The sequence below is a fragment of the Heptranchias perlo genome, chromosome 11 (assembly GCF_035084215.1).
Source record: "Heptranchias perlo isolate sHepPer1 chromosome 11, sHepPer1.hap1, whole genome shotgun sequence".
Lineage (NCBI taxonomy): Eukaryota > Metazoa > Chordata > Chondrichthyes > Hexanchiformes > Hexanchidae > Heptranchias > Heptranchias perlo.
In genome coordinates this window covers 46,921,030-46,947,471 of record NC_090335.1, presented here as the reverse complement: position 1 = coordinate 46,947,471, position 26,442 = coordinate 46,921,030, and the positions used below count along the sequence as shown (strand labels likewise).

General features: G+C 43.7%; 1 protein-coding gene across 1 annotated transcript in view; it reads right to left on the bottom strand.

The window, feature by feature from the left end:
• Positions 1-26,442, bottom strand: part of LOC137327282 (solute carrier family 22 member 15-like) — a 65,760-nt gene that overhangs the window by 31,571 nt on the left and 7,747 nt on the right. Inside the window, exons 2-7 of the mRNA XM_067992931.1 lie at positions 22,707-22,919; positions 22,277-22,409; positions 20,600-20,764; positions 19,632-19,761; positions 5,494-5,709; positions 851-991 (exon numbers count right to left, since the gene is read on the bottom strand). Of these exons, the coding sequence (XP_067849032.1) occupies positions 851-991; positions 5,494-5,709; positions 19,632-19,761; positions 20,600-20,764; positions 22,277-22,409; positions 22,707-22,919 (998 nt within the window). The remainder of the gene's footprint in view (positions 1-850; positions 992-5,493; positions 5,710-19,631; positions 19,762-20,599; positions 20,765-22,276; positions 22,410-22,706; positions 22,920-26,442) is intronic.

Sequence of the window (26,442 nt, the reverse complement as noted above, 5' to 3'; positions counted from 1 at the left end):
TAGGACTGTAAGAGTCTCACAGAACTAGATTAAGTCACTAAATGCATATGCTAACAGGCCGTTTAACAGAGTTTAACAAATAAGGGCATCAGGACTACTTGATTTAGAAGACGTATAATTTTAAGAGTGCCAAATCACATAACAGAAATACATCATAAGCGTTTCACAACCAATGAATTACTCTGAACTGCTATGTAATTAGGGAGCATCCATTCTGTGTATTTTCAGGATCCCACGAACAGCAATGACATGAAGAACCAGTTAAACTATTTTTGACAGTGTTGGCATAGGGAGGAATGATGACCAGGAAAACTTGCTAAACTTTTAAAATTAGTAATATGGGATTTTTAACATCCACCTGAACCAGATGATCAGACAGGTGGGGCCTTGGATTAGCATCTTATCCAAAGGACAGCACATCTGACAATGCCGCATTCCTCAGCACTACAATGAAATGTCAGCCTAGTTTACATACTAAATCCAGGTGTAGGGGTTGTATCCACAACTTTCTGACTCAAAATGGGAGACAGTGCTGCCAAATGAGCAAAACTCAGTTTAGGGGTTAAACTCCTGAACTAAGCAGTCACTAGTCAAAGCAAATATTCAATAAATTGTGCCGTTAGGAAGTGAAAGAGACTGCTAATCAGGACGGTAGAGTTAAATGATCAAAGGGATGGCTAAGCACTGCAAATGGTGGTCAGGCTGGGCTTCAGAGCTAGTTAAAAGTTATGAGTAAAATGGTCAACATTATGGGCATTACAGTCAATTCATGAGTGGCAAATAGTTAGGGAAGTGAAAGATTTTATAAAGACCTTTGCATACAGACAGGACAAGGGTTATGTCAACTCACCAAGTGCGGTTCATCAGAAAGAGACAGATAGGATAAGAAGGCAACTCAGCCAATCCAGAAAGCGCTAAGTTTAGATATCGATCACCATCCATGTCACTAGCACTTAGAGTCAGGCCATAGTACACAAGACTGCATATTAACCTAACAGGGAAGGAAAGAGAACAACAAAAATAATAATTAAGAATATTATTTTTAAAAATTCAAGTCAAATGATCCTGATTTTACTTCCTGAGCTAAAACCATTTTGTTTCAAGTCATTTTTGAAGAATACAATGAGTCATAAAGTTTAATGTTTTGCTGGGTAGCCTAACAAATAAATTTTTAAAAATCTAATAACAGAATAAAGGTTTGACAAAAGTAAATTAGAGTAAATAAAGAGAAACTGTTTCCATTAGCAAACGGATCAGTAAACAGAGGACACAGATTTAAGGTATTGGCAAAAGAGCCAGAGATGAGATGTGGAGAAATATTTTTACGCAGCGAGTTATGATCTGGAATGCGCTGCCTGAAAGAGTTGTGGAAACAGATTCAATAGTAACTTTCAAAGGTGAATTGGATAAATACCGATGGAGAGAAAATTGCAGCGCTATGGGGAAAGAGCAGGGCAATGGGACTAATTGGATAGCTCTTTCAAAGAGCCGGCACAGGCACGATGGGCTGAATGGCCTCCTTCTGTGCTATATGATTCTATAATTCTATGTCCAGAAAAAGAATTAAATGCAACAGCTGAACATTGAAAGCTGAATCACATCTCAGGCCATTTAGAAAGGCACATAAAATATTGTATAAGCAAATTAATAGACTGCAAGTCTATGAAAGTGACATGAACATTCTATAAAGCATTAGTGAAAACATACAAAGTGTAGTATCCAGTTTTGGTCATTTTTCTCCTTAGAGCAGAGAAGGTTATGGGGAGAGCAAATAGATGTTCAAAATTATGAAGGGTTTTGATAGAATAGATAGGGAGAAACTGTTTCCATTGGCAGGATAGTCGATAACCAGAGGATACAGATTTTAGATAATTGGCAAAAGAACCAGGGGGAAGATGAGGAGAATTTTTTTTTTTACACAGCGAGTTATTATGATGATCTGGAATGCACTACCTGAAATAGTAACTTTCAAAAGGGAATTGGATATATACTTGAAAGAGAAAAAATTGCAGAGATATGGGGGGGGGGGGGGGGGGGGGAAGAGCTAGGAAGTGGGACTATTTGGATAGCTCTTTCAAAGAGCCAGCACAGGAACGATGGGCTGAATAGCCTTTTTTTGTGCTGTTTGATTCTATGATTGTACCTTGGAAGATAAAGAAATTGAAATGTTCAAAGAAGAGCAAAAAGGAGGTTTGTAGGCTTTTAGAGCACTCAGTCATGAATATGTACTAGGGAAACCACGTCTACTCATGTTGGAAAAAAATTAGTACACATCTCCTCCTCTTGTCCTAGCACTGCTCATGATGAATCAGAGGATTGGATGCTTTATAATGATAGGAACAATATAACATGAAAGGCAGAATATCCAGATCTGTTAGCCTGTCACATAAAACTAAAACCTGTTCATTATAGTGCTTTGTAATAATGATTGCTTCATGATAATGAAATAATAGGATATGAATGTGTTAAATGGGGTTTATCTCATTGGTTGTAAAGCGATTTTGGGAAGTCCTGAGGTCATGAAAAGCGCTATATAAATGCAAGTTCCTTCTTTCTTTGTCTACCTCAGTATGATTTAGTCACTGGTGCAGTAAAGATAAGGGGGGCAAAAAAGGAACATAGTGGAAAAGTTGATTCTATGAAGAAATTCAAGGGAAGAGGTAAAGAATGAAGGCTTGCAAAGAAGCAATAAAATAGCACTGGCTCCAAAAAAAAGACTGAGGGAGAAAAGGGTGTGCGAAACATGGTTATGCTTATGAAGCATTACCAAGAACGTATGAGGTCCATCGTTTATGTAAAAGAGTTGAAAGTTAATTTACTTACAGGAGGGAAGGGGGCCCACACAAGTCAGACCGGTAGAACAAGGAAGGAAGGAAGGAAGGGATGACGGAAAGAAAGGAGAGAAGGCGGGAGGGAGGAAGGAAGGACTTACATTTATATAGCACCTTTCATGACCTCAGGACATCTCAAAGCATTTTACAGCCAATGAAGTACCTTTTGAAGTGTAGTTACTGTTGTAATGTAGGGAAACACATCAGCCAATTTATGGACAGCAAGGTCCCCACGAACAGCCATGAGATAATCTGTTTTGGTGATGTTGTTTGACGAATAGATATTGGGAGAACTCCCCTACTCTTCTCTCAATAGCACCATGAGATCTTTTACGTCCACTTGATAGGGCCTTGGATTAATGTCTCATCCAAAAGACAGCACTTCTGTTATTTCAACTCTTCCTCAGTACGGCACTGAAGTGTCAGACTAGATTATGTACATAAGTCTCATTGAGTGTTTTCCACACATTATAGTAGTGTGCCAAAGTAGCACTGCTTAGGATGGAGGTGAGAGGCTCCCGCTGAAGAGCCATTGCTGCAGGTGCCAGAGCAGATCTGTCAAAGATTCTGCGTGCTGTACTCAAATCTAAACATAAATACTTGCTTCACTGTAGCATCTTTATACATAGAATGGGGGCAAAATTAGACCACGCATACCGGTTTTTTGGGCGCAGAATAATGGCAAAAAACAACAATTATGTGGGGCTTTGTTCCACGCCCGAACAGGACCTGAATTACATCGGACGCCATATTGGCTTGGACAATATACCGGCATCCCTGGTAGCCGCCTGAAAGTGGCATTAGATTCCTTGCACATGCTAATCAAGGGCCTAATGCCTGTTTCACGGTCCCCGCTCTGAAATTTGGCAGGACTGAGAGAGCACACGCTGGGCAAGCTCCCCTAATTTTCCAGGTTCTTATGCTACCTAACTAATGTCCTTAAAGGAACCACTGGAGGTCGCCAACAAAAAAGGTATGTTTTTGAACTTTACCTCCTGGAACCACAGCACGAGTGCGGGCCGCTGGCCCGTTGCTGACCCGCGCTTGTCCCTCTCCTGCTTTCCTCCTCTCCCTCCCAGGGCCTACCCGAGCGCTGCTGTCGGCGTCACAGCCAGCCCAAAGTGGTGTCCTTACAACTGGCAAGCTGCATCGGGTCCCGAATTGGCATCAACAGTGCGCCGGAATTATTTTAATGAGGCCCGAGGCCCAATTTCGGACATGCATTGGGCCTCTGGTTTCTGGTGCGACCCGAGCATTTTGCTCCCAAATAGGAATTTCTCCCCCATTGAATCAAAACCTAGCAGCGATATCCAGGATGCACCCATGGCCCTGGGCTTCTTCCTGGCAAGATAGTAGCAGTACAGAATCCACTAAGCAATCTACTACTTTGTCACCAATTTGCTGTTCGCTCCAGAAAAAGCAAATAACTACCAAGACTTCTGTAGTTTCTTCATATGAAAGACAGCGAGTTGGGGCTTTATGAGCACCAGCATAGTGGAAAGGGCACGCTATAGATGGATTTTTGCTATAATAATCCTACTTGTTCGGGGTCGGGGGGTGGGGGAGGGGAAAACCAGACGAGGCTATACCACGAATTGGTCTAGAGTCAGAAATGCTTTCTGATGAGTATGTTCAAATAACAGCCCCAAAAAACAAATTTAAGTGGGTTGCAGCCAGAACTACTCCAAATTGACTGATGCCCTGTTCCCTGTGTGCACAGATTCCAGATGAGGGCCTCTATTAAGCCAACTGTCAAGGTACGGGCAAATGCCCAGAGATGCACTGCAACTACAGGCGTAGAATAATTGGCCATAACCAGAGAATATAACCTTTTTAGTTGGGGAAAAAGAACTGAAGCAATAGCACAGGTCCTGGCTTTAGACAACATAGGAGCAGGAGACCATATGCAGCACTGTCTATCTGCAATCTTATGAGAACATTTTTATGTACATGCTGGGTCCATGGTTTCCTCAACAACCAATTAAGTTATTCTTACTGTGTGGAGAATACCAGGGGATTAATAAGGGGGATGTAAAATCTAGATAAAAGAACCAGATGTAAAAACACTTGAGTACTGTGACTAGTTCTGGTCTCCATATTACAAAAAGGATATAGAGGCACTGAAGAAGGTGTAAAAAATATTTACAAGGGTGATCCTAGAACTGAGAGGTTATAACTATCAGGAAAGACTGAACAGGCTGGAGCTCTTTTAGGCTAAGGGATGATCTAATAGAGGTCTTTAAAGTTAAGAAGGAGTTTGACAGGGTAGATGTAGAGAAGATGTTTCCACTAATGGGGGAGTCCAAAACTAAAAGACACAAATATAAGATAGTCACTAATAAATCCAATAAGGAATTCGGGAGAAACTTCTTTAACCAGAGAGTAGTTAGAATGTGGAAATTGCTACCACATGAAGTAGTTGAGGCAAATAGAATAGATGCATTTAAGGGGCAGCTAGATAAGTACACGAGTGAGAAAGGAATACAAAGATATGCTGATAGGATTAAAGTAGGGTGGGAGGAGGCTCATGTGGAGCATAAACACCAGCATAGACCAGTTGGGCCGAATGACCTGTTTTTGTGCTGTAAATTCTACGTAACTTACTCTGTGCACAACTATAAAAAGAGTAAAGCAGTGTACCAAAATAATTTCCGAGACGTACCACACATACATCATTATCAATGTCCGCCCCAAGAGGACTCGATGCCGGAAAAGGTCAAAGACACTGGCTGATTCACCACCATTTTCGACAGCTGGTAGCTTCCGGGTCACCGTACACCTCTGCTGACCAGTCTTCTTAGCAAAGTTCTCAAGAATATTCTCTGCTTCACTCCAACGCCCCTGAGCGTTCAGCCAACGTGGAGATTCTGGGATACATCTGCAAAAAAAGACAAGTCACAATATATTCTTTGTAAAAAATAAAACTGAATGACTGCTGGAATAAACACACTCACAGCGATCCCTATTGTGTACTCTTTTCAACCAGGTAAGATACTAAACAGGACATTCAGAATTGAGCAAAACACAAATGGTGCATCTGATCCTCACCAGAAATACAAATAAAATCCTACTGAAATAAATGCTTCCGTAGTGAGCCAAGTCTTCCAGTAGAAACAGTATACGAGTGTACAGAATTTTCCTGTAATACGCTGCCAATTATTCCTTGGTATCAATAATTGAGCTAGAAAAAAGTTAAAATACTTCCTGTATATATGTATCACAGCAGAGAGGAATGAAGAGTCATTTACAAACAAACTTGCATACAACCCGATATACAGAACGCAATGTCAACATTGTCAAGAATAACACCAAAAGTTAAACAAAAATTATGGCTAGATCAAGAAGTTACTTCTCCACAAATATGTAGCCAGTAACGGAATGTGATCAACATTTTTTTCACCCTCTATGGACTTGCGCTACAGGTTTGAGTTTTTACTTAAGTATTTTGTATCTGATTTGTCACACTGCTTGTCCAACATCCAGTACTGGATGAGCAAAAATTTCCTCCAACTAAATATTGGGAAGACCTAAGCCACTGACTTTGGTCCCCGCCACAAACTCTATTCCTAGCCACTGACTCCATCCCTCTCCCTTGCCACTGTCTGAGGCTGAACAGGACTCTTCGCAACCTTGGCGTCCTATTTGATCCAGAGATGAGCTTCCGACTACGTATCCGCTCCATCACCAAAACCACCTGCTTCCACCTCTAACATCGCCCATCACCACCTCTGCCTCAGCTCATCTGCTGCTGAAACCCTCTTCCATGCCTTTGCTACCTCTAGACTTGACTATTCCAATGCTCTCCGGCTGGCTTCCCATCTTCCACCCTCCATATCCAAAATTCTACTGCCTGTATCCTAAATCGCACCAAGTCCCATCACCCCTGTGCTCGCTGACTTACATTGGCTCCCGGTCCGGGAACGCCTTAATTTAAAAATTCTCATCCTTGTTTTCAAATCCCTCCCTATCTCTAACCTCCGCCGCCCCTACAACCCTCCGAGATCTCTGCGCTCTTCCAATTCTTGCCTCTTGCGCATCCCTGATTTTAATTGCTCCACCCTTAGCGGCCGTGCCTTCAGCTGCCTAGGCCCTAATTCCCTCCTTTAACCTCTTTGCCTCTCTATCCTCCTTTAAGACGCTCCTTAAAACCTACCTCTTTGACCAAGCTATTGTTACCTGTCCTAATATTTCCTTATGTGGTTCAGTGTCAAATTTTGTATGAAAATCACTCCTGTGAAGCGTCTTGGGAAGTTTTACTATGTTAAAGGAGCTATAGAAGTGCAAGTTGTTGTAGTTTTCTTCATGCTCAGAGCCAAAGGCCACTCCCATAAATAAAGCTTTGCTCATTAGGAATCAGATTGTACTTTATTACGCCCAAGCTCTTTTTACTGGTCTTAAATCTGTAAAAAGTGCGTCCCTGGAAGGAGAAATTGCTAAAGTTCACAATGAAGTGAAAGACTTGAAATATTTGGTAGATTTTGATACTTTCTTCAATAAATTGCAGCTACTTTACTTTTTCCTGATATTATGAATAACAATTCTGTTCTCTTAAAAGTACAATTAACAGAAAATGGCCAATAAATTTAAATATAAAGTAGTAGGGTTTTGATCTCTGGAATGTTACTGGTCAGTAGGGGATTCATCACAAAGAAAGAGCAAGAACACTGGTTTTAAAAATTGCCTGGCAACATGGAGTTAAAAATGGGAAGTACAGTTCTGCTGTGATTGGAAATTGCAGGTCAGTTGATGGTAGTAGTAGAACTGATTGCATTTTAATCACAGTGATTAAGGTATTTGCTCACAATGACATGTACAGAATTTCTGGAATTGTTTTTATGCTGATGCTATTAGTATTAGAAATAAAATGTTGGAATTATAGCCATATGCTTTTATTGTAAATTTAGATATAAGAGGCATCTTTGAACTTTGGTTGGATAATAGTGATGGATGGGTACAAGGGATTCTGAAAGGATAGGATGTGGCTTTACTTGTTAAAGAGGAATATATCTATGATAGTGAGGGAGGATATTGGTTAGCAGGAGGTAGTTGAAATGGTTTAGGTGCAGCTGGATCATGCAGGTGATCCAACGCTGATCCTTGGTGCATGTTATAGGTAATGGTACTACAGCAAAGTTACACTATAGCTCAGTTCAACTAATTTTTGCATCCAATGATTTACTTCTAAAGTGCAATCATCGTTAAAAGGCAATTGTGGCAGCTACAGTGCAAGATCTCACAAACACAAGTGAGATGAATAACCAGTTAATCAGTTTTAGGTGCTGTTGGATGAGAAAGGAATATTGGGCAGAACACTGTTGGAGCACCATGCTCTTTGAATAGTGCCATAGGATCCTTTACAATAACTTTCATTTATATAGCACCTTTAACATAGATAATCCCAAATATGTCCACCTAAACCACTATAACAGATGGTATTCAGTTTAACCTCTCATCCAAACATTCAACAATTCAACACTTCCTCTGTACTGCATTAAGGGAGTAAATTTTAAACTTCAAGCCGAGAAGGGACAAAACCCGGAAGATAAGGCCAATCAATTTTCACTTCCGGGTTTTGCACCCAGCAGCCAGCCTGATTGACAGGTTGGCTGGCTGTCCGGCAGGAAGGCCCACTGTCAGGGAGGGAGGGAGGGAGGGATGATGGGCCGAGAAAGGTAATGGGGGGGGGGCGGAGAAAGATGATCGGGTGGGGGCCGGAAAGAAGATTGGGGGGGCCTGGAAGAAGATTGGAGGTCGGGTGAAGAGTCAGAGGGCGTCCACCATGGGCGGGGGGAGCGAGGGGGCCGGGGGGGGGGGGGGGGGTTGGCTGATCGTGGAGTTCCTGTCGGCCAGGTGAGCTTGTTGGACCTGGATGAAGCACTCCTGCTCCTCTGGGCCCACAAGCAATGCAATAAAAGGCACTCACCTCATGGATCAGGCCCTTCCCACTTGCTTTCACCTGACGTGAATCGGAAGCGATGGGAAACCCGAACAGGTAAGGTTAAATTCATTTAAATTGTCCAATACACAAAATATTAAATACCTTAAGCATCTCAATGAGGTACATTGCCCTTTTAAGTATCTGCCGGCCAGCTTTAAATGGGGGCGGGACTTCCTGGTGTCTGTTCTCCACACACACACAAACCTGCCTGGGTTAAACCCAGAGGTGGGCGAGATGAATCCAGGATGCAGTCCTGCCTCCAAAAACCTGTTATTTTAACCTCAAACCTGCCCCCAACCCACTCGTTTTTGGGGGTTAAAATTTATCCCAATGTGTCAGCCTAGTTTACATGCTAAGGTCCTGGAGTGGAGCTCGACGTACACCCTGCTGACTCAGAGGCCATAGTACCAACAACTGAACTGGCACTTTATATGAGAGAAAATTTTCTATAATACTGAATTGGTTACAACCAATTAGCACCAACGACTTGCATTTATATAGTATTTTGAATGTAGTAAAACAGTCTCACACAGGTGTGAGGAAAACCAGAGTGAGGATGTCTAGCCAAAGGAGAGATCAGGAAAAGTGACCAAAAGCTTCGTCATAGAGGTAGGTTTTAAATAGCATGGGGCAGGCAGTGCCACTTACAATGCCACAATGAGTCACTAGGGTCTTTGATGCAAGACCCAGAAAAAGGTCATCCTGTGTGAAACTGCATGCTGCTTGAAAAGGCCAATTTGCAGTGGCAGCTCTTGTTTTCTAAACTAACATTATATGACAATTTATCATTGCAAAGGCCTTTCGTAGTGCCACCCTCACCTGTAATTGGCACTGCAAGTAAATGTTAACACTTTTAAAGTGGATGTTGTCATAGACAGAGCCTGACAGAGGAGTTTTCCATACATTTTGTAATGGAATCTTGCGAGCCTCTCAGCAATTTTAATAAATGGAGTGTTGCCTCCCTGGTTCTAGGATGAAATACATAACGGAGTGGGGGAAACACTTTTGCAAAGGAGCGGAGGGCAACCAGAGGGATACCAATGTGCTTGCAGAAAGGGTGAAGAAGGCAATGGGGTTAGGTTCAAACTAGTATGGCGGGGAGGGGAGAGCAGAACAGACTGTAGGTTAAGAATAATTAGGAAAGAGGGAGTAAGGATATTAAACAATAACCTGAATTGTGCTTATATGAACGCAAGGAGTATAAGGAACAAAATGAGTAAGCTAGAGCTGCAAGTGCATAGATAGAAAATACATATTGTAGCAGTGACTGAAACCTGGTTGAAATCAAACGATGACTGAGGAGTTAGCTTGCAGGGTTTTGTTTGTTTTAGGAAGGACCGGCAAGATAAGGCTGGTGGTGGGGTGGCATTATTTATTAGAGAGGGACTAGTTACAAAAGGAGTTGGATGCTGGAAGTGGTACTGAGTCTCTTTAATGAAAGGACAGTTAATGGAAAAAGTTAGTAATAAAAATATGCTCCAGGCCACCAAATAATCAAAGGGGGGCTGGTATAGTTTTGTGGGATTCCCCAGTCGTAATCCTGGGGAATTTCAATCTTTCACATATTGACTGGCATGCACAATGAGGATAGGCTACATACCAGTGGAAATTTATTGAAACTACGAAGGACTCGTTTCTAAAACAGTACATTAAGGAACCCACAAGGATCCCAATGCAATACTGGAGTTGGTTCTAACGAACCATGAGGGAACAACAAGCAAAGTAGAAGAAAGGGGACATTTGGCATCCATGTTCTGACATTCAGGTAGATATGAGGGCAGAAAACAAAAAGAAGCCAACTAAAAAGCTAAATTTTAAACAGGCTGATTTTAAGAGTATGAGAGAATGCATGGGAATGGTAAAATGTGAAGAGCTACTGGTAGGAAAAGATTTGGAAGGAAAGTGGAATAATTTCAAAGAGATAGTTTAAGATGCAAAAGGAATTTATCCCTGAAATAGGTCAGCGACAGAATAAAAGAATAAGACCAATTTCGCTTACCAACAAGTTGTGAAGGGCATTAGGGAGAAAGAGAAAGCATATAAAATTATTAAATATTTAGGAATGCAACAGGATAGGGAAATCTATAACGGTAGCTAAGGAATTCCCAATAAACTGATGTGGAATCACAAGGAAAATATAGCTGGAAACATAAAGCAGAACAGTAAAGCATTCTTCAAGTCTGTTATGAGTAAACAAAGGGTGCAAAGAGGGGTTTGCCCACCAAAAAATTACAATGGGGAAGTGACATCAGAAGATAGATAAATTGCTTAAGTACTGCTATTTTTCCAACAGTGCTCACAAAAGGGGGGGGGGGGGGGGAGAAATGCCAAAATTAGGGGTACAGTTTAAAGGTGAATGTAGACTGAAAAGTCTCAAGGTAGATAAGGCTCCTGGCTCTGACAACTTTCATCCCACGGTTCTGAAGGAATTGATTCAAATGACAGAGTTCTATTGTGGATAATTTTCAAAGTTCACTGGACTCAGGCCAAATCACAGAGGATTGGAAAATAGCAAATGTCACTCCTATCTTCAAAAGGGACAAGGGATGAACCATCAAATTATAGACCTGTAAGCCTTACTTCCACTGTTGGGAAAGTGTTTGAAACTATTATGAGGGTAATATAGAGGAGTACCTTGAGCGACATGAGCGAATCTGAGATAGTCAGCAACGTTTTAGGAGTGGGGGCGGGGGTCACGCTTGACTAATTTATTGGATTTCTTTGAGATGTCAAAATTGGTAGATGGGGAACAATGAGTGTTATCTATCTGATTTCAGGAAGGTATTTGACACTGCCCCAGATAATAGGCCATAGAATAGAATGTATTAAAATGGATTGGCAAATGGCTAGTTGGTAGACAACAAGTAGTAGTGCATGGACAGGTATCTGGTTGGCAACCAGTTACCAGTGGAGTGCCACAAGGTTGGGGCTTTTGCTATATAGAATTTTTGTAAATGATTTAGAGGAAGGAATTCTGTCCGAAGTGTCCAAATTTGCAGATGACACCAAATTAGTACAGGTGGGCTTGGCAGACCAACGGTTTTCTCCTGTCTGAAAGTGTTACTATGTTACTATATAAAAAATTCTGATAAAAATTTATAGAAATACCACTTCAACCAACAGTGGTGAAAGACTATGAAGGGAGAAGAAAAAAAATGAACAAATTAAATGAAGTTCATTTCATTGAATGAACAGCCTTCATAAGTTATTTAAAGCTAAGAAATAGACAATGTGCATTAAAGCTAACATCATGCAGTTAAGGCTTGGGTGACAAGAGGCACAGGGGGTTATGTTGGATTCATAGGGGGTTATATTTGTGCTGCCTGATGATTTAAATGATTGCTGCATGCAGCCAACGCTACTTGTGCCATTGATTGGCTGCACACATCAACGGAGGGCCCCCGATATCGGGATGCTTCATTTCACCTTCACACATTACCACTGTTGCAAGCCGCACACCTATAACTCGCAGGTCATGCAGCTATTCAACCGCGACATCACCCAAACATCTTGTAGGACACTCAATGACACACATCCCTCTTTCTTGCATAAGAAGTTGGCGCATAACAGTCGGCAGCAAGAAAAAACTCGAGAAGTACAGGCGCGCCTATACGCTCCAACTTCGATGGAAGAGAGAGCTGTCAATCATTGGAAGGGCAGCGCTGGAGATATCGATGATAAGGGTCTCTGCATACCTAATCCTCCTTCTCGCTCCCCACTTCTCCATCATCCCACAATCTTTTCTGACTCACATGTTGCAGATGGTGTAAGCACACACGTCATACCTTCTCCTCTCTCACCTCACCACAACTCAACCCGTGTCCCTTTGTCATTTCAGATACCCAAAAATTGGAACTTGCTCAGTCAGAGGAGGACAACAGTGATGATGAAGACACACCGTCACTCGGTCTTACACTTGCAGCCACCAGCTCAGAGACTGACACTGCGCGAAGTTTAGAGGCTAGGATAGAGGAGGGATCTGGGGATCTGCACGTGGTGAGACACTGGGCATAAGAGCACAGGAGCCAGGGTGAGGAGAACGGATACTGCAGGTGCCAACCAATGACGACTTCAATGGGCCAGGCTACAGAAGAGGACTGATGGGCGTACACAACCAAACGCTTGGTGCACTGGGAAGTCTGCTAGAAAGCCTGCGCACAATATCAAGGAGCATGGAGGAATCACAATAAGAATAACACCGGACAGACCACCCGGCATCGGACCACTAGGCACTGGACACGACAAAGGCAAACCAAGCCCAGTCGACCCTGCAAAGTCCTCCTCACTAATATCTGGGGACTTGTGCCAAAATTGGGAGAGCTGTCCCACAGACTAGTCAAGCAACAGCCTGACATATACTCACAGAATCATACCTTTCAGCCAACATCCCAGACTCTTCAATCACCATCCCTGGGTATGTCCTGTCCCACCGGCAGGACATACCGGCCAGAGGTGGCGGTACAATGATATACAGTCAGGAGGGAGTGGCCTTGGGAGTCCTCAACATTGACTCCGGACCCCATGAAATGTTATGGCATCAGGTCAAACTTGGGCAAGGAAACCACCTGCTGATTACCACCTACCGCCCTCCCTCAGTTGATGAATCAGTCCTCCTCCATGTTAAACACCACTTGGAGGAAGCACTGAGGGTAGCAAGGGCACAGAATGTACTCTGGGTGGGGGACTTCAATGTCCATCACCAAGAGTGGCTCGGTGGCACCACTACTGACCGAACTGGCCGAGTTGTGAAGGACATAGCTGCCAGACTGGGCCTGCGGCAGGTGGTGAGTGAACCAACACGAGGGAAAAACTTACTTGACCTCGTCCTCACCAACCTACCTGTCGCAAATGCATCTGTCCATGACAGTATTGGTAGGAGTGACCACCGCACAGTCCTCGTGGAGACGAAGTCTGAGAAAGTTGTGTGGCACTATCACCGTGCTAAATGGGATAGATTCAGAACAGATCTAGCAGCTCAAAACTGGGCATCCATGAGGCGCTGTGGGCCATCAGCACCAGCAGAATTGTATTCCAGCACAATCTGTAACCTCATGGCCCGGAATATTCCTCTCTCTACCATTACCAACAAGCCAGGGGATCAGCCCTGGTTCAATGAGGAGTGTAGAAGAGCATGCCAGGAGCAGCACCAGGCATACCTAAAAATGAGGTCCCAACCTGGTGAAGCTACAACTCAGGACTACATGCATGCTAAACAGTGGAAACAACACACAAAAGACAGAGCTAAGCGATTCCACAACCAACGGATCAGGTCAAAGCTCTGCAGTCCTGCCACATCCAGTCGTGAATGGTGGTGGACAATTAAACAACTAACGGGAGGAGGAGGCTCTACAAACTTCCCCATCCTCAATGATGGCAGAGTCCAGCACGTGAGTGCAAAAGACAAGGCTGAAGCGTTTGCAACCATCTTCAGCCAGAAGTGCTGAGGAGATGATCCATCTCGGCCTCCTCCCAATATCTCCACCATCTCAGAAGCCAGTCTTCAGCCAATTCGATTCACTCCATGTGATATCAAGAAACGGCTGAGTGCACTGAATACAGCAAAGGCTATGGGCCCCAACAACATCCCGGCTGTAGTGCTGAAGACTTGTGCTTCAGAACTAGCTGCGCCTCTAGCCAAGCTGTTCCAGTACAGCTACAACACTGGCATCTACCCGACAATGTGGAAAATTGCCCAGGTACGTTCTGTCCGCAAAAAGCAGGACAAATCCAATCCGGCCAATTACTGCCCCATCAGTCTACTCTCAATCATCAGCAAAGTGATGGAAGGTGTCGTCGACAGGTATCAAGCGGCACTTACTCACCAATAACCTGCTCACCGATGCTCAGTTTGGGTTCTGCCAGGACCACTCGGCACCAGACCTCATTACAACCTTGGTCCAAACATGGACAAAAGAGCTTAATTACAGAGGTGAGGTGAGAGTGACTGCCCTTGACATCAAGGCAGCATTTGACAGAGTGTGACACCAAGGAGCCCTAAAATTGAAATCAATGGGAATTAGGGGGAAAACTCTCCAGTGGCTGGAGTCATACCTAGCACAAAGGAAGATGGTAGTGGTTGTTGGAGGCCAATCATCTCAGCCCCAGGACATTGCTGCAGGAGTTCCTTAGGGCAGTGTCTTAGGCCCAACCATCTTCAGCTGCTTCATCAATGACCTTCCCTCCATCATAAGGTCAGAAATGGGGATGTTCGCTGATAATTGCACAGTGTTCAGTTCCATTCGCAACCCCTCAGATAATGAAGCAGTCCGAGTCCGCATGCAGCAAGACCTGGACAACATCCAGGCTTGGGCTCATAAGTGGCAAGAAACATTCGCGCCAGACAAGTGCCAGGCGATAACCATATCCAACAAGAGAGGGTCTAACCACCTCTCCTTGCCATTCAACTGCATTACCATCACCGAATCCCCCACCATCAACATCCTGGGGGTCACCATTGACCAGAAACTTAACTGAACCAGCTACATAAATACTGTAGCTACAAGAGCAGGTCAGAGGCTGGGTATTTTGTGGCGAGTGACTCACCTCCTGACTCCTCAAAGCCTTTCCACCATCTACAAGGCACAAGTCAGGAGTGTGATGGAATATTCTCCACTTGCCTGGATGAGTGCAGCTCCAACAACACTCAAGAAGCTCGACACCATCCAGGACAAAGCAGCCGGCTTAATTGGCACCCCATCCACCACCCTAAACATTCACTCTCTTCACCACCGGCGCACAGTGGCTGCAGTGTGCACCATCCACAGGATGCACTGCAGCAACTTGCCAAGGCATCTTCGACAGCACCTCCCAAACCCGCGACCTCTACCACCTAGAAGGACAAGGGCAGCAGGCACATAAAAACAATACCACCTGCACGTTACCCTCCAAGTCACACACCATCCCGACTTGGAAATATATTGCCGTTCCTTCATCGTCGCTGGGTCAAAATCCTGGAACTCCCTACCTGACAGCACTGTGGGAGAACCTTCATCACACGGACTGCAGCGGTTAAGAAGGCGGCTCACCACCACCTTCTCAAGGGCAATTAGGAATAGGCAATAAATACTGGCCTTGCCAGCGACACCAACATCCCATGCACAAATAAAAAAAAAAATTGTGTACCTTGCCTTGTTTGCCCTCCCCAAATGCATTACCTCACACTTCTCTGGATTGAATTCCATTTGCCACTTCTCTGCCCACCTGACCAGTCCACTGATGGCTACTGCAGTCTACAGCTTTCCTCCTCACTATCAACCAGATGGCCAATTTTTGTATCATCTGCAAACTTCTTGATCAAGCCCCCCGCATTCAAGTCCATTTCATTACTGTATACCACAAAAAGCAAGGGACCTAGTACTGAGCATTGCGGAACCCCACTGGAAACAGCCTTCCAGACCCAAAAACACCAGTCAACCATTACCCTTTGCTTCCTGCCACTGAGCCAATTGAAGTTACTGGTATCATTCATTAATAATCTGATCAAGCAGAGCCCTGGCAGACAGAGCCTGTCTACCTTGTAGCCTCCCTGCCTCTTCCGCCACTTCCTGCTGTTCTTCCTCCTGTTGCTCAGGTTCTCGCCTGATAGGCAGTGGCAAGGGCTGTTCCCTCATAATGGCAAGGTTGTGCAGCATACAATGACAAATCTTGATACCCGCTCAGCTGAGTTACTGCAGGGCTCCTCCAGGCGGCAGAAGCGTTGCTTAAGGATGTTCCGTGTAGGCCTTCTGTGCACTTGTGCGTGCATTCCGGACAGGAGTCATGAGCCATTTCATGAGGGGATAACCCTGGTTGCCCAGTAGCCAGCCTTTGACTTGCCGTGCTAGTTGAAATATAGGTGAGACGGAGGACTGCCACAGGACGAAGGAATCATGACTGCTGCCAGGATAGTGGGCATTGACCTGGATGATGCGCTGTGGGTGGTCGCACACCAGCTGCACATTATGGAGTGGAACCCCTTTCTGTTCATGAATATGGCTGAGTTGTGATGTGGAGCACGCATGGCAATATGCGTGCAGCCAATAGCACCCTGCACTATGATGAAGCCTGCAATGCGAGCAAACCCTCATGCTCACTTATGCTGCTTGTCTTTGACAAGAGGGAATGAGATGAATCTGTTTGAGTGCATACAGAGTCCCAGTGACCTCCCTTATGCAGCAGTGCACTGCAAACTGTGAGATGTTGCTTATATCTCCAGCAGCAGCCTGAAAGAAGCCACAGTCGTAAAAATTAAGCGCCACGGTTACCTTGACAGCCACAGGCAATGCTGTCCTTGCCCTACTCTGGGGCTACAGTTGTGGCTGCAGCAGTTGACAAATTTCAGTCATGACCTCTTTACTAAACCGCAGACGTCTGATGCACTGGTCGTCGCTGAAGTTGAGGTAAGAGAATTGGTCCCTGAAGACCCTCCTTGGATATGGCCTCCTACTGAGTGCCCTGCTCCTCCTCCTTCTCCCTCTTCTAGGAGCTTGTCCTGCTCTGCATGGCCTCTCTGCATTCTCCCAGTCATGTACAATTCTCAGAGGAAACCCTAGCAGGTAAAGCATACCATTTTAAATGCCACTAACAGTACTGCAAGACCAGCCAGACCACTCTCTATGGAATATGGAAACTTTAGCCAAGTATAGGAAACTTCCAAAAACACATACAATTGCACCAGCAGCCAGAAGAAATAATCCAGCAACTAACCTGTAACTCCTGCATGATCCCTTTAAATAGCGCTGGTAGGGGGGTCCTTCATGCCGTTTATGTCCTGTTCAGCTGTGCGAGGTTAAGACAGTGCATTGGCTGGAGCGTCGAGTTCCAAGATGTCACTGGCTGCTTCAAATCAGCATTGCCCAATGATTCGCGTCATAATCTCCCTACACTACTTGCTGCGGTGATCGTTAGGTTCGCGCACACGCAAACGCCTTTACCAAGATGACATCCACTTCACTTCACGTCAGAAGTGTGTGGTCATCTCAGACAACATTTTCGGGGCTTAGGTGTCCACGTAGTGCCTACAAAACGGGTGCTACATGGCCCAATTTCACCCCCAAATTTGCACCTCCAAATTTGTGGGACTGCAATCACACGATGAAACTACAGCCAAACTTTCATCGACTCAGAATTGTTACAGCACGGAAGGAGGCCATTCGGCCCATCGAGTCCGTGCGGGATCTCCGCAAGAGCAATCCAGCTCGTCCCACTCCTCCGCCCTTTCCCCATAGCCCTGCAAATTTTTTCCCTTCAAGTACTTATCCAATTCCCTTTTGAAAGCCACGATTGAGTCTGCCTCCACCATCCCCTAAGGCAGTGCATTCCAGATCATAACCACTCGCTGTGTAAAAAAGTTTTTCCTCTTGTCGCCTTTGGTCCTTTTGCCAATCACCTTAAATCTATGTCCTCTGGTTCTTGACCCTTCTGCCAATGGGAACAGTTTCCCTCTATCTATTCTATGTAGACCCCTCATGATTTTGAAAACCTCTAACAAATCTACTCAACCTTCTCTGCTCTAAGGAGAACAACTCCAGCTTCTCCAGTCTATCCACGTAACTGAAGTCCTTCATCCCTGGAATCATTCTAGTAAATCTTTTCTGCACCCTCTCTAAGGCCTTCACACCCTTCCTAAAGTGCAATGCCCAGACTTGGACACAATACTCCAGCTGTGGCCGAACCAGTGTTTTATAAAGGTTCATCATAACTTCCCTCCTTTTGTACTCTATGCCTCTATTTATAAAGCCCAGGATCCCATACGCTTTTTTAACTGCTTTCTCATCCTGCCCTGCCACCTTCAACGATTTGTGCACATATACCCCCAGATCTCTCTGTTCCTGCACCCCTTTTAGAATTGAACCCTTTAGTTTATATTGCCTCTCCTCATTCTTCCTACCAAAGTGTATTACTTCGCACTTCTCTGCGTTAAATTTCATCTGCCACATGTCCGCCCATTCTAGCAGCCTGTCTATGTCCTCTTGAAGTATATCACTATCCTCCTCATTGTTCACTACACTTCCAAGTTTTGTGTCATCTGCAAATTTTGAAATTGTGCCCTGTACACCCAAGTCCAAGTCAAAGTCAAAGTCATTAATATATATGAAGAAAAACAGTGATCCCAGCACCAACCCCTGGGGAACACTGTATACTTCCCTCCAGTCCGAAAAACAACCATTCACCACTATTCTCTGCTTCCTGTAACATTTCAAATCAGATTTTAATAAGCAGTTCTGCAGATATTGCATAAGCACTACATAGGTAATTGGGTCAACTTCAAGCACGTAGGAAGATCTACATTCCATAAAGTTTCATTGGAGATGAGCTACATTGTTTGGAGGTAGTGAGTGGGAGGAGAAAAACAAAAAGAGAAATTGCTCCAAAATAACTTAAAACCAAAGTCAAATATGACTAACACATGAAAGAATAGAAATGGTTAAGCTTTCAGTTGTAACCAAATGTATACACTGAACTTTAACAAATTTAATTCTTTTGCTTTATGCCATTTACAAGTCAATCTGTCAAAGAAATGCAATTATTTTAGGTTTAGAAGTTTCTCAAAAATGCTGTCAAGTGCATAAAACACAAAGAAACTAAGGGTTAATTGAGCATACAAACTGTTGCCCCAGTATTTTGAAATTGCATGTAATTTTTTAAAAGTCATTTTCAAGAAATTATTTTGCAATTTAATAAGATTTAAAAAAAAACATAAAATTCCTTCTATTAGTGTAAAGCAAAGAAAACAAAACACCATTGTTTCCAATGCTCTTCTTGCTCTGAAACAGACAAAAGTCCACGAGCCCAAAAACAGAAACAAAATCTTCCTCTTGAACCAGAAAATGACTGTTTTCAAATTATATTTTTCTCTAGTACATGTTGAATCTCAAACTTACAAAGATGGAAGCAGGATCAGCACGCCTTCAATATTGATCACAACAGCCAAAGTCCGCCATGAGCGAATAAAGTATCCAATCAGTGCATACATAGAAATTCCAACAGCAAATGAAAGGCTCTGTAGTGACCCTAGAAAGAAAAAAAAAAGTATTAAAAAAAATTCTACATTAATTTGACAACATTTAATTTTTTATCACTGCTTTGTCTTATAACTACACTTTTAACTAAGGTGAACATTTCTTGAATAGCAGCACATAGATTATTTTTATACATCACACAAAATATGAGTTCTGGTGCCTAATTACTTCAATGTCACCCTCAATTAAGAGAAACTTCTTGAGGCCCAGCATTTTATTTCACTCTCCAAATTCTATACACTGGGCCTCTTGAGTAAATTTAGTAGGGTTAGACATCAGAGTAGTCCCTCATCATCATTCAAAATATTTTTTTTTACCTGAACCGAGATGGCAGAGTAGGGCTTTAGAGTCTAGGCATGGTGCTTTATGTATTAAACATAAAAGCACACAACAGAGACAGCTTGACCAGGGTCGAGTGGGTGGATTAGCAAAGGAAAAAAAAAAGAAAAATAAAGAAACAAAATCAGCCGAAGTTTGCCCTTACTCCACCCTGTTAGAAAGAGACTATGGATGAATATCATAATAGGATAGTACTGGGTTTCATTGCATTACTTCTGCCACATGATCAAATGGGGCATGATATTAAGAGGGCTTCCAGGAGAGGAAAAAAACCTAAGCAGAATGGCCTTCTTTATCTGCTTTGCTCCATTAATCTACAACTTGTAACAGCCAATTTAATCAATAGCAGAGGCACTGGGAACCATGGAGGACTCACTACCCTGTTCCTGCTTTTTTACAAATGAAATGTGCAGCCAGAAAGGACATAGGTGCACACACAAGCCTCTCTCGTCCATAAAAAGTTTTTAAAAAGGACAATATTGATATCTTACCAGTTAGTGCCCAATAAGAAACAGGCACATACTCCTGGAGTAGAACAAAGGACACCAATGACATTCCTCCATTCATCACGCCAACACAGAAACGGGATGTCACAAAGATCTCATATGTAGGAGTGACTCCACTTACAATGCCAAAAAGTATATCAAGAATAAGACCTAGGACAATAATAAATCACCTCAGTTAGGGGCAGCTACTTATTTTTATTTAGAGGTTTAAGATTTTACAGATTTAGCTAGGATAAATGCAACCAATTTTAGATTTTTAATTTTTTTTTAAATTCTGAATGTTATTTGGAAATGTTTCTGTTGACTTCCTAAAATTGTCAAATGGATCACACTTACACTTCATTTGTGGTGCTACTAAATAGAACTGCCAACAAAGGGGGAGTGGAAAAGCCTCCACAAAGTAAGCTCCACCCACAAATGATGGTGGGGGAGGGTGCTTAGCACTTGGGTAAGGAATGCAGATATTCCTCCCGAATACTCCTGCTGTGCAACAGCATCAATGGTCTGCCTTAAGAAGGACATGAGGAATGTATGCACCTGAAAAATAATAATATATTGTGCCACTTGATAGTGATCTGGTGGTTATCAGTACAAATTCCAACAGTTTCTGTACAAATATCACAACTACCTATGCTCACTGGCTTTCAAAGCTAAACTAATGTGCTAAAGATATTTATGACCAAAGAAAAAGCAATTATCTATACTGCTAGTGTCCAAGCTGTACACAAAGATACGCAACTCCTTTATGGCAGATTGTTCTGATTAAACCCCACATTAGCCTGGTTTTATTGCATTTATTCTTTTTAAAAAAAGGTAAGTTATATTAACTATTCCCCAATCTTCACGTACAATCGCTACGTCAAATGATTGTTACAGAATTCCTACTTCTGCATCATCGATTTCTATCCTTTATTTCAGTATCCCCACCATGCATTCCTCCTAAGCTGGTGATTTGTGAACTTTCAAATGTTTCCTAATTTTAGGCTGCCATTATACTAGTTACCAGTTGCAGACCAGAATTACACCACCAGCTGCACCTTGCTGCAGATTTTTAAAAATTTATTCATGGGATGTGGGCGTCACTGGCAAGGCCAGCATTTATTCCCCATCCCAATTGCGTTGAATTCACCGAAAAATGGAACACTGCATAGTCAATCACAATATCCTGGTGTGACATTAATCATATTAGAAAGTGAACTTGTAGTTTATTTGCAGTTGTAACTAAGAAAGTTTTCCTTAATTGTTAATTTCCAAATTAGCAAGTGAATCCTACTGCTTACACTGTACCAGTGCACTGAGGATAAGCAGCCTGTTTTGAAGGACAAAGTCCTTTAATTGGGACCATATACTTAACTGACCTTTAAAAGTGCAGTGAAGTCCATTATTTTTATTATAGCAGTTATATTACAGTCAGAGCCAGTACCTTGTATTTTTGGTTCTTTTATTTCTTGAAGTAATAAGTGAATTGCTTATAACTTGCATCAAAAAATTGTGGGGAACTCTTCATTGCTGCCAGCACATCAAAATGAATGATCAGTTGACAGATTCATGAGGGTACTTTCAATCAGTCAGATTGTCCTCAATTCAATTTTAATGTGTAATATTCAGTTATCAAATTTAGAGTAAAAGAACAGGATCTTCTATAATGTTTAATCACTTTACCTGTCAAGTAAACTTTCTTTCTTCCAAATCGATCAGAAAGTTGTCCAAAAGTGATTACACCAACTAAGACACCAAAGAAATATACTGAGCTGGCCATACTGACTTTGTACGAAGCATCTCCAATGAGGAACCACTGTCAAATTATAGCAAAAATGTCAATGAGCAGGAGTTCAAACTGTAGCTTAATTCATTCCAAATGAGTAAATATTTTGGCCAGAAGTGTTAAAATCCCTGGTAATGGTCATTATTGTTAGCCAGAATACACAACATAAATTCTGTTCCACAGACATTCTGGAAGTTTTATGCCTCTCTTCAATACAAATAAAAACAACCAAGATATGTTTTCAAACATCCTGAAGATTTCATTGTAAATTCATGTTAAGTAAATAAATCTAAAATAAGGTGCCAGTTTCTTGGAATTCTCACCTACCTCTGTGACAACAGATGAGAAACCTGGGGCAAAATGTACATGCTTTTGAATCTCACTCTTATTCGTCAAATGAAGCCAGTGTCTAAACTGCTCACTCTCGTTGGCTGTGGTGTTATCCTGGCTCTGATCAGGTGAAAGGTTTCCAAAGTCCCAGTGATAAGGCGACGATGCTCCAACTATAGTCATGAAGACGACCTGAGCAGCAACAAAAAACTAGAGAAAGAAAAGAATCATTGGACAATGAATGAGTGTGGCCTTGCATCAACAAATACACACACAACTGACATGAGGCTATCACTTAGGCAAGAGATCAATTGAGCAAGAAGTTACCCCTATTTTCTGAAGATTTACATTTACTCGACAAATTCATAATGTCTAAATTCAGAAAAGCCAGTTTTGGATAGGCTTTAACTGTAAAATAATCAAAGCAATCAATTATTTTCAGGCTGGTCCTATTTTCTCATCAATGTCAAAACCTACATAAAAGCATGTGTGCTTTTGTAAGTACTGGTCCCCTGGTAGAATATCAAGTAAGGTAGAGGTCGTTTATAACTTTTGCCCCTTTTTGGGGGGAAAGCAACCAATAATGACCATTGTAATGCAGGCAGGATGCTTGACCAAAAGGACAAGAGGTTTTAAGTAATTCAAATTTTACCCATGGAGGAATTTCTAGAATTTTACCCACAACTTCGTGTTTGAGCTTCTCCTGCCACAACACTGAAATTGGCCCTCCACTGCCTCTGTGTTAACATCCAATACCAGATGAGGAGCAATTTCCTCCAATTAAACAGTAGGAAGACTGAAGCCATTGTCTTCTGCCCTCGCCACAAACTCCGTTTCCCAGCCACTTATTGCAGCCCCTCCCTGGCCACTGTCTCGGGCTGAACCAGAATGTTCACAACCTCGGCGTCCTATTTAACCCTGAGCTAAGCTTCCGATCCCATATTCTCTGCAACACTGCCTACCTCCATCCCTGTCTCAGCCCATCTGCTACTGAAACCCTCGTCCATGCTTTTGTTACCTCCAGACTTGGATATTCCAATGCTCTCCTTGCCAGCCTCCCAGTCATCCAAAACTCTGTTGCCTATATTCTAACCTGCACCAAGTCCCACTCACCCATCACCCCTGTGCTCGCTGGCCTCCATTGATTCTCGGTCCACCAATGCTTCAATTTTAAAATTCTCATCCGTATATCAAATCTCTCCCTTTCTCTGTTACTCTCCAAGAACTCTGCATTCCTCCAACTTTGGATTCTTGAGCATTCCGCACTCACTTTGCTCCACCATTGGCAGGCGTGCCTTCAGATCAAGACTAAGCTCAGGAATTCCTTTTCCAAACCTCAGTCTCTCTGCTCTTTTAAGACCCTTTTTAAAACTTACCTCTTTGACCAAGCTTTTAGTCACCTGTCCTAATATCTTCTTCTTTGGCTTGGTGTCAATTTTTTTTTAATTTTTTATATTCGTTCTCGGGATGTGGGCGTCGCTGGCAAGGCCGGCATTTATTGCCCATCCCTAATTGCCCTCGAGAAGGTGGTGGTGAGCCGCCTTCTTGAACCGCTGCAGTCCGTGTGGTGACGGTTCTCCCACAGTGCTGTTAGGAAGGGAGTTCCAGGATTTTGACCCAGCGACAATGAAGGAACGGCGATATATTTCCAAGTCGGGATGGTGTGTGACTTGGAGGGGAACGTGCAGGTGGTGTTGTTCCCATGCGCCTGCTGCCCTTGTCCTTCTAGGTGGTAGAGGTCGCGGGTTTGGGAGGTGCTGTCGAAGAAGCCTTGGCGAGTTGCTGCAGTGCATCCTGTGGATGGTGCACACTGCAGCCACAGTGCGCCGGTGGTGAAGGGAGTGAATGTTTAGGGTGGTGGATGGGGTGCCAATCAAGCGGGCTGCTTTATCTTGGATGGTGTCGAGCTTCTTGAGTGTTGTTGGAGCTGCACTCATCCAGGCAAGTGGAGAGTATTCCATCACACTCCTGACTTGTGCCTTGTAGATGGTGGAAAGGCTTTGGGGAGTCAGGAGGTGAGTCACTCGCCGCAGAATACCCAGCCTCTGACCTGCTCTCGTAGCCACAGTATTTATATGGCTGGTCCAGTTAAGTTTCTGGTCAATGGTGACCCCCAGGATGTTGATGGTGGGGGATTCGGCGATGGTAATGCCGTTGAATGTCAAAGGGAGGTGGTTAGATTCTCTCTTGTTGGAGATGGTCATTGCCTGGCACTTATCTGGCGCGAATGTTACTTGCCACTTATCAGCCCAAGCCTGGATGTTGTCCAGGTCTTGCTGCATGCAGGCTCGGACTGCTTCATTATCTGAGGGGTTGCGAATGGAACTGAACACTGTGCAGTCATCAGCGAACATCCCCATTTCTGACCTTATGATGGAGGGAAGGTCATTGATGAAGCAGCTGAAGATGGTTGGGCCTAGGACACTGCCCTGAGGAACTCCTGCAGCAATGCCCTGGGGCTGAGATGATTGGCCTCCAACAACCACTACCATCTTCCTTTGTGCTAGGAATGACTCCAGCCACTGGAGAGTTTTCCCCCTGATTCCCATGGACTTCAATTTTACTAGAGCTCCTTGGTGCCACACTCGGTCAAATGCTGCCTTGATGTCAAGGGCAGTCACTCTCACCTCACCTCTGGAATTCAGCTCTTTTGTCCATGTTTGGACCAAGGCTGTAATGAGGTCTGGAGCCGAGTGGTCCTGGCAGAACCCAAACTGAGCATCGGTGAGCAGGTTATTGGTGAGTAAGTGCCGTTTGATAGCACTGTCGACGACACCTTCCATCACTTTGCTGATGATTGAGAGTAGACTGATGTGGCGGTAATTGGCCGGATTGGATTTGTCCTGCTTTTTGTGGACAGGACATACCTGGGCAATTTTCCACATTGTCGGGTGGATGCCAGTGTTGTAGCTGTACTGGAACAGCTTGGCTAGAGGCGCAGTTAGTTCTGGAGCACAAGTCTTCAGCACTACAGCTGGGATGTTGTCAGGGCCCATAGCCTTTGCTGTATCCAGTGCACTCAGCCGTTTCTTGATATCACGTGGAGTGAATCGAATTGGCCGAAGACTGGCTTCCGTTATGGTGGGGATATCGGGAGGAGGCGGAGATGGATTATCCACTCGGCACTTCTGGCTGAAGATGGTTGCAAACGCTTCAGCCTTGTCTTTTGCACTCACGTGCTGGACTCAGCCATCATTGAGAATGGGGATGTTTGCAGAGCCTCCTCCTCCCGTTAGTTGTTTAATTGTCCACCACCATTCACGACTGGATGTGGCAGGATTGCAGAGCTTTGATCTGATCCGTTGGTTGTGGAATCGCTTAGCTCTGTCTATAACATGTTGCTTCCGCTGTTTAGCATGCATGTAGTCCTGAGTTGTAGCTTCACCAGGTTGGCACCTCATTTTTAGGTACGCCTGGTGCTGCTCCTGGCATGCTCTTCTACACTCCTCATTGAACCAGGGTTGATCCCCTGGCTTGTTGGTAATGGTAGAGTGAGGAATATGCCGGGCCATGAGGTTACAGATTGTGCTGGAATACAATTCTGCTGCTGCTGATGGCCCACAGCGCCTCATGGATGCCCAGTTTTGAGCTGCTAGATCTGTTCTGAATCTATCCCATTTAGCACGGTGGTAGTGCCACACAACATGTTGGATGGTGTCCTCAGTGCGAAGACGGGATTTCATCTCCACGAGGACTGTGCGGTGGTCACTCCTACCAATACTGTCATGGACAG